Source organism: Suricata suricatta, chromosome 8 (genome assembly GCF_006229205.1).
Source record: "Suricata suricatta isolate VVHF042 chromosome 8, meerkat_22Aug2017_6uvM2_HiC, whole genome shotgun sequence".
Lineage (NCBI taxonomy): Eukaryota > Metazoa > Chordata > Mammalia > Carnivora > Herpestidae > Suricata > Suricata suricatta.
Window position 1 is genome coordinate 17045345 of NC_043707.1, and position 9150 is coordinate 17054494.

At 45.4% G+C, this 9150-nt stretch overlaps 1 protein-coding gene across 1 annotated transcript in view; it reads right to left on the reverse strand.

Annotated features, from left to right (window-relative positions):
- COG7 (component of oligomeric golgi complex 7) overlaps window positions 1-9150 on the reverse strand; it is a 78768-nt gene that overhangs the window by 68089 nt on the left and 1529 nt on the right. Inside the window, exons 2-3 of the mRNA XM_029950139.1 lie at window positions 3902-4050; window positions 3572-3688 (exon numbers count right to left, since the gene is read on the reverse strand). Of these exons, the coding sequence (XP_029805999.1) occupies window positions 3572-3688; window positions 3902-4050 (266 nt within the window). The remainder of the gene's footprint in view (window positions 1-3571; window positions 3689-3901; window positions 4051-9150) is intronic.

Consider the following 9150-nt stretch of genomic DNA (forward strand, 5'->3'; position numbering starts at 1 on the left):
GAAGAAAAAAGTCTATATGGTACCATAAATTTACACTGTCTTTCTAGAAAACAATTAGCAATATGCATCAAGAGTCTTGAAAACTATTTCTATCTTTTGATCTGGTATTTCGTTTCCCAAAAATATGTCCTAAAGAAACAATCAGAAGCGGGTGCCTGGCTGGTTCAGTTTGTAGAGCATGATCTCAAGAGTTGTGTGTTCAAGCCCCATGCTGGGTATAAAAATTACTTAAAAATAGAAACTTTTTTTAAAAAAAGAAACAATGAGAGGGACACAGAGATATTCATACATTTTAATTAATTAATGTCATTCTAGTGTTATAATAACAAAAACTTAGAAGTACCCTAAACCTTCCCTGATAACAAATAAAGCAAAGGCTGAGTCCCTTATAATGGCTTTTGGAATACTGTTCAGTCTTTAAAAATCATGTTTTGGGGGGCATCTGGGTGGCTCAGTCAGTTAAGCATTCAACTTCAGCTCAGGTCATGATCTCGCAGCTCATGGGTTCAAGCCCCATGTCGGGCTCTGTGCTAACAGCTCAGAGCCTGGAACCTGCCTTCAGATTCTGGGTCTCCCTCTCACTCTGACCCTCCCCTGCTCATGCTGTCTCTCTCTCTCAAAAATAAATTTAAAAATTTTTAAAAGATAAAAATCATGTTTATGAAAACCATTAATTACAGAGAAACTACGATTTACTATTAAGTAAAGTAAGATAAAAAGAATATAGACACTAGAATATATGTAAATATCTATATACCTGTAATATATGCATAAATACAAAATACATAGGTGCAAAAATGTAAAAAATACACAGAAAAATACCTACTAGACATAAAAAGCATATTACTAGGGTATAGGAATAAGGATCATTTTGTTTTCTGCCTTGCATTTTTCTGAATTTTCCAAATCTTCCAAGATACACATAAATTATGTTTATAATTTGGGGCGCCTGGGTGGCTCAGTCAGTTAAGCATCTGGCTCCTGATTTCAGCTCAAGTCGTGATCTCACAGTTCATGAGTTCAAGCTTTGAGTAAAGCTTTATGTTGAGAGCACAGAGACTGCTTGGGATTCTCTCTCTCCCTCTCTTCCTGCCCGTTTCCCACTTCCATGAGCTTTCTCTCTCTCAAAGATAAATAGACATTTAAAAAAATTATGTCGGGGCGCCTGGGTGGCTCAGTCGGTTAAGTGTCCAACTTCGGTTCAGGTCGTGATCTCAGGCTCGTGAGTTCGAGCCCCACGTCAGGCTCTGTGCTGACAGCTTGGAGCCTGGAGCCTGCTTCAGATTCTGTTTCTCCCTCTCTCTGCTCCTCTTCTCTTTGCATTCTGTCTCTCTGTCTCTCTCAAAAATAAATAAACATTAAAAAAAATTTTTTTAATTATGTTTAGGGGCTCCTAGGTCACTCAGTAGATTAAGCATCTGACTTCAGCTCAGGTCACGATTTCATGGTTCGTGGGTTTGAGCCCCATGTCGGGCTCTGTGCTGACAGCTCAGAGCCGAGAGCCTGCTTTGGATTCTCTGTCTCCCTCTCTCTCTGCCCCTCCTCTGCTCATGCTCTGTCTGTCGAAAATAAATATTTTAAAAAACTATGTTTATAATTAGAAAAAGAGGAAACTAACTTGACAATAAACTATATTAACATAGACATATCAAAAAAAAAAGAAAAGCTACTTTTTAAAAGAGATAAGAATGCAGTAATTGTTTCATTTCAGCATCTACGAGGTGTCTGCAATGTGTCAGATACCCTATTAGATGTTTGAGACACAAAGTTCACAGTGCAGCCCTTCTGTTCACATACAGAAAGATCAGCATACAATGTAGGGTGTGTGGCCCAAGGGGTTCAGGGAGGGAGTGACTGAGCTTGCCCATGAGAGGGTGGGAGCCAGCGGGACGGGTGGCTGCTGCGACGGTTTAGGAGAAAACCAATGGGGAGCTTGCGCAGTGACAGCAGCGGGATCTAAGGAGCAGACGGCTTCAGAGAAAGATCGGGGAGAGGGAGCAGTTAGGGACTGCCGAGGTCTCCGGCCTAGATGCTTACATGGGAAGGGCTGCCATGAACCGAGAGAGGGAGGCCAAAGGCAAGAGCAAATGGGCAGTGGCTCTAGACAGAAAAAACGAATTCAGTTTGCAGTGTCCACGGGGATGTCCAGCTGGAAAGAGGCGATCTTGATCTTGTGGGCAATTAGTTCTCAACATCAGGATAGTTGGGAGGAGAGACACAAGCTTTCTAACTTTTAGCTAGTTAATATTAGGAGTGTACTGATTGCAATCGGAGACTATTTAAGTCCATTCTCTGTCACATACGTGCCAGAAGTCAAGTAAGAGTTGCAACTCCCATCTTTGAAGCCTAAATCAATTAATTACCTTGTCGAGAGCCCAAAGGGGCTCTATGGTACTTAAAGATAAACATAACTGGGGTGCCTGGCTGACTCAGTCAGTTGAGCTCAGGTCATGATCTCCTAGTTCGTGAGTTTGAACCTGCATCGGGCTCTCTGCTGTCAGAAGAGATCCTCTAGTCCCCCCTCTCTGCCCGTCCCCCGTTCTGTGGTAAAGATAAACGTAACCGGTATCAAATAATAGATCGCTAAGTACAAAAACAAGGTGCAGTGGCTCCTGGGTGGCTCAGTCAGTTGAGTGTCCAACTTAGGCTCAGGTCATGATCTCACAGTTCGTGGGTTCGAACCCTGCATCGGGCTCTGTGCTGACAGCTAGCTCAGAGCCTGGAGCCTACTTCAGATTGTCTCCCGCTCTCTCTGCCCCTCCCCCACTCACTCTCTGTCTCCCTCTGTCCCTCAAAAATAAATAAAAATGTTACCAAAAAAATTGAAAAAAAAACAAAAACAAAAAACAAGGTGCACAGCAGCATTCACAAAGTCCTGCCATTTATGGGAACCAACGGGCAGGGATCAGATGTAAGGGTGTATGTGTCGGGAAGGACGGGCATAAAGGTCACACAAGAGTCTGTACAGAGAAGGGAAATGCGGGCACTTGCGGGGGGGCGGTGGGGTCAGGGTTACAGGGAAAACATTTTCACTGTTTATTCCTGTTTACAAATTCTTTCCCCACATGCACTAAGAGCTTTTTAAAAAAAATGTCTAAGTTTTGAAAACGAGCAAAAGAGATGATAAAGAATTTATTTTGCTTAACACCTAAAAAAGAGTTTTTCACAAGACATCATCTGACCTCCTCCTTATAACCAGGTCCCAAAAGCATTCCTATTTGCCACTGTTGGTGGCCCAGGAGGGGTTAAGTACCTTGCCCGGGTCCCATGATGGGTAAGGTCCCTCTGCCCGTGCTCCACACTCTCACTTAATCCATTTTCTCTGCCTTTTTCACTGACGCTTCTCCTGAACTCTGTGACTAGAAGCCTTCTGTCAAGCAGGAGATACAAACTCAAGAAGGTAGAAAGACCCAGGGCAATTTCAGATCTTCCCACCCTCTGCCGGCACACTTCCGAGTGCCGCTTTTTACTATCCCCTATGGTTTCGGGTAAAGGACTTTCTCATCTGCTTCTCCAAACCTCCCATTCCTGCCGGAACAGACCACAACATTCCCCGAACAAAAACACCTACCTGAGTCTTAAAAGTCTCCTCAATGTCGGCACTCAGTGTGCTCCACTTGTCTGCTTCCTGAAGGGACTCTGCGGCGAGCTGCATTCTGGACTTCACCTGGTCGATTTCTATCAACACCTAAAAGAGAAATGAGGGCTCGAAAACTGAGGAAGTGGCAGGTGCCTTTTCTGTACATGGCTACATTGTTCAGCGGGTGCTCAAGACAGCTGTGTGAGCTGCAAGAGCCAAGCCAAGGAGGAGCGTTGAGTGGCCACTAGAATTTGGAGTTCAGGTTGGGGGGGAATGTCTTCCAAAAGTAAGCATCAACGTTTAGGACAGGAGCCAAAATACCTGCATCGATTGGGACGTGTCCTGTTCAAATTTTTTAATGTCCTCCTTGACAAGAATCATCTGCTCCTTCAGAAAAGACGCCTCCTGCTTGAGGGCTTCCACATCACGGAGCACTCTGGGCATGTTCTGAAGAGCCTGGTGACTTGTTTCTGCAGCAAGAACCCAAGAATGAAAGGTGAAGATCGGCCCAAGGATCAGAGATCCATTTGAGTAAGTCAGAAGACGGGAAGGGAATCTTCCCCAAAGCACTACCAACCACACAGTTTTCAGAGCCTGTGGAAAATGGGTGGGTGGCAGATGGAGAGGAGGCGGGCGTGGAGGTGGCCTTGGCCAGGACCATGTCCTCCCCAGTCTGATGGGTGAAGGTCATGTGATTTGACAAGGAAGGAACCATCGACCTGAGCCAACATCAACGGTTTTCCACCACCGAGTGAAAGTGTAACTCTCTCTGTGAGGAGAGAGAACCAGAGAGTCTGAACCTGGGTAGACGCCAGCTACGTGCGCAGTGATTTACAAATGTTCTATCACTTAATGTCCACAGTAATCATGAATAGCCACCTCTTAGAAATAAGAAAACTGGGGCGCCTGGGTGGCTCAGTCTGTTAAAGCGTCCGACTTTGGCTCAGGTCATGATCTCATGGTTCATGGGTTCGAGCCCCGCGTCGGGCTCTGTGCTGACAGCTAGCTCAGAGCCTGGGGCCTGTCTTCAGATTCTGTATCTCTGCTCTCTCTCTCTCTCTGACCCTCCCCTGCTCATGCTCTCTGTCTCTCAAAAATAAGCAAAAAACATTAAAAAAAAATAAAAAAAACAAGAAAACTGAGGCTCAGGGAAGTTGAGTAACTTTGCTAAGATTTCACAGAGTTGAAACCAAGCCTTACATGTGTCTGGCCCATTTGCATTCCACGGTCTTTTCAAAATAGAGTCCATAGACTCTCACCATTCATTGGAGTACAGTTAAATACAGATCCCTAGGCACCTGCCAGAGTTTCTTATTTAACAGGTCTGGTAGGAGATCAAGTGACAGTAAGCAAGCTGCATTTTTTGAGGTGCCTGGGTGGCCCAGTTGACTGTCCAACTCTTGATTTCAGCTCAGGTCGTGGGATCAAGCCCTACATCGTGTTTGGAATTCTCTCTCTCCCCCTCTGCCCCTCTCCCCTTCTCATTCTCTTGAAAGAAAAAAAAAAAAAAAACGAAAGAAAACTGCATTTTTTCACAGACATCCCAAATGCAGAATACAATTTGAACATTTTCACAAACTATGATGTGTTACGTGGAACTGTAAGAGTCAATAGCACACCCTTTTAAGCCTTTAAGGGGCAATTTGATGGGGAATCAACCAAATAAGCCCAGCGTCATCTGCTCTACCAGGGCGATAAATGGAACCTGAACGTCTTGAAGTAGTTGAGGAACCTGTTCATCCAGCTCTGTCATAAAGTAACAATCTCTTTCCAGCACTGACCCCAGGTCAAGTTCTAAGGCTAAGAAAACAAAGACGGACATGGATTTCTTGTGCACAGAGACTGACTTTTAACAGTGTTATGGCCCCAGCCTGGTCTCTGCCTGCCCAACCTCTGTCACTCTTCAGCCCTTGCTGTTTCTGTGTACCTCTTTTCCCCTCTCCACAGCATCCCCAAATTTATTAATGTTTATTTTTGAGAGAGAGAGAAAGTACGGGAGACAGGCAGAGAGAGAGAGAATCCCAAGCAGACTCCATGCTGTGTTCGCAGAGCCCAACACAGGGCTTGAACTCATGAACTGTGAGATCACGACCTGAGCTGAAATCAAGAGTCGGGTGCTTCACTGACTGCGCCACCCAGGTGCCCCTGTATCCATTTTAAAACTATCACTGGCAGTGGTTGCCCCTGGGAGGGAAGGGGCCGCATTTCACTGTGAAGGGGCATGGGTGCACTTTCTCAGATGATGGTAACATCTGTTTCTTGACAGAGGTTTGAGTTATCCTAGCTGTACACATTTGTCATCACGCTCATCAGACAGCATTTGTGCATTTTATCTTAAGTAAATATACACAGTGAAGAAAAAAAGCTGTAAACAAGTAATGAACTTACTGAACTCTATCATGTTTAGGGTAGTAACTGAAATGCACAGGGGTAAAGTATACTGATGTCTACAACTCATTCTTTAATACATCAAAAAACACAGACGGGGGGAGGGGGGTGCCTGGGTGGCTCAGTAGGTTAAGCGTCCGGCTTCAGCTCAGGTCATGATCCCACGGTTCGTGGGTTCGAGCCCTGCGTCGGGCTCTGCGCTGACGGTCAGCTCAGAGCCTGGAGCCTATCTTTGGATTCTGTATCTCCCTCTCTCTCTAACCCTTCCTGCTTGCGCTCTCTCAAAAAAATAACAACAACAACAACAACAAAAACCACAGACGGATGAGTGGAGTGAGGGATTGGTAAGTGGCCACATTTGTGATAACCCAGGAATAGTAAGTGGTTAATTGTGGAGTCCAGGTTGTCGGCATATGAATGTTCGCTACGAATCCTCTCAATGCTCCTCTCCGCTACCCACAGCTGTGCAGTTCAAGACCTCCTGCCATTCTTGATGCTCTCCCCTCTCATCCCTCATTCCAGTCCACCAGCAAGCTCTCCCCATTCTTCCTCCTAAAAATACCATATTCTCACCATGTCCACGGTCATAACCCCAGCTGAAGCCACTATGACCACAGTCTACTCTTCTGGACGGCAGGCTCCAGCAGCACCGAGCCATGAACCAAACATGTCACTCACCTACTTAAAACTCCTCCGATAACATCCTACTACACTTGTTTTGATTCAAATCTAAACTCTTTCAGGTGACATTAAAATCCCTGCATGAACCCTCTTACACTATTGGCGGGAATGTAAACTGGTGTGGCTGCTCTGGAAAACATTGTGGAGGTTCCTCAAAAAATTAACAGTACCTGGGTATCTCAGTCGGTTAAGCATCCGACTTAGGCTCAGGTCATGATCTCATCGCTCAAGGGTTTGAACCCCGCATCGGGCTCTGTGCCGACAGCTCAGAGCCTGGAGCCTGCTTCAGATTCTGTGTCTCCCTCTCTCTCTGTCCCTCCCCCACTCGCACTCTCTCTCTCAAAAAGGAATAAATGTTTAAAAAACAATTTTTTTAAATTAACAGAACTCCCCTATGACACAGAAATAGCACTGCTAGGAATTTACCCAAGGGATACAGGAGTGCTGATGCATAGGGGCACATGTACCCCAATGTTCACAGCAGCACTGTCAACAATAGCCCAATTGTGGAAAGAACCTAAATGTCCATCAACTGATGAATGGATCAAGAAGATGTGGTATCTATGTATACAATGGAGTATTCCATGGCAATGAGGAAGAATGAAATCTGGCCATTTGTAGCAACATGGATGGAACTCGAGGGTACTGTGCTAAGTGAAGGAACTCAGGCAGAGAAAGGCAGATACAGTATGTTTTCACTCAGATATGGAATAGGAGAAACTTTAACAGAGGACCATAGGGGAAGGAAAGGGCGAAAAATAGTTAAGGAGAGGGAGGGAGACAAACCACAAGAGACTCTTAAATACTGAGAACTGAGGGCTGATGGGGGAGGGGAGGAGGGGGTGATGGGCATGGAGGAGGGCACTTGTTGGGATGAGCACTGGGTGTTGTATGGAAACCAACTTGAAAATAACCTATATTAAAATAAATAAATAAATAAATGTTTGTCTCAAAAAAAAAAAAAAAAAAACAAATTCCTGCATGATCTGGCCCCCTATCCAACCTAAGACTGGCTCTCATTCAACACTGGATCTCTGGATCCTGGAAAAGAGTTTGTGCCCAATATTTGTTGACTGAATTCATAAACAAATCAATCCTCCAATTTGGAGCCCTCAACACGACCTCCTTGAACCTCTGCAATAATCTCTCTTTCCCTGAAGACTTGAGCCATTGTCTCATCTTCCATAAAAATAAAGCTCTAGAGGGTGCCTGGGTGGCTCAGTAGGTTAAGAGTCCAACTTCGGCTCAGATCATGACCTCAAGGTTCGTGCGTTAGAGCGCCGCATTGGGCTCTGCAATGGCAGTGCAGAGCCTGCTTGGGACAGTCTCTCTCTTCCTCTCTTTCTTTGTCCCTCCCCCACTCACGCATGCATGCTTTCTCTCAAAACAAATAAACTTAAAAAAAATAATAATTAAAACAAATAAAGCTTTAGATCTCCGAAGGCTTCCCAGTGCCTAATGGCTGAAATCCAAATTCCTTAAGGATAACACAAAGGGCTTTCACAGTCTGATCCCAATCTACTTTTCCGCCTTATCTCCAGCAAGTCTGCCCACTCCCCATGGAAGGGTGATCCTGTGGTAATTATACCAATGACCCACATTTGTTGATGACATTGTGGGAGCTCTGTTGGAACCTCTCACGCTTCTGTGGACTGGCTAGGCCTTTTTATGCTCACACGCCTCTGCATGTGGTGTTCTCTCTCCCTTTAATACCACAGAGGTAGCAAAGTATAATGGATAAGAGCCTGAGCTCTGGAACCAACTGCTTGGGTTCAAATGCAAATGGCCCCACTCCCTAGCAACATGACTGGGGAAGTTACCTCACCCAGCCGTGCTTTCTACAACTCTAAAGTGGGAATAATAACTGTGCCTACCTCTGAGGGTTACTGCCAGGTTCGAATTAGATTATGCACAAAAGGGCCAATATCAGCATTTTGGCCAGCACACAGTTCTTCACTGCGCAGGACTGTCCCAAGCACTGCAGGACACCAAACATCACTGGACACTTCCACTAAATGTCCATCGTTGTGACATTCCTCACCACAGCAACGACTAAAAACACGCTCACCAATTTCCAGATATTGGGGGCTGAGGGAGGAGGCAACACGGCCATCCCAGTTTGAGAACCGCTTAGTTAATACATATAAAGTGTCTGAAAGAGTGCTGAAAACCATAAGAGACTCTTTTTTTTAATAGTTTGTTGTCAAATTAATTTCCATATAACACCCAGTGCTTCTCCCCACAAGTGCCCCCACCATGACCATCACCCCCTCTCCTCCTCCCCCTCCTCCTTCAGTATTCAGTAGTCTCCCTTGATCGATGTCCCTCACTCTCCCTCACTCTCTTTCTCCCTTCCTTTCCCCATGGTCCCCTGCCAGGTCTCTCCTGTTAGTTTTCAGTATTCAGTAGTCTCCCTTGATCTATGTCCCTCACTCTCCCTCACTCTCTTTCTCCCTTCCTTTCCCCATGGTCCCCTGCCAGGTCTCTCCTGTTAGACCTAT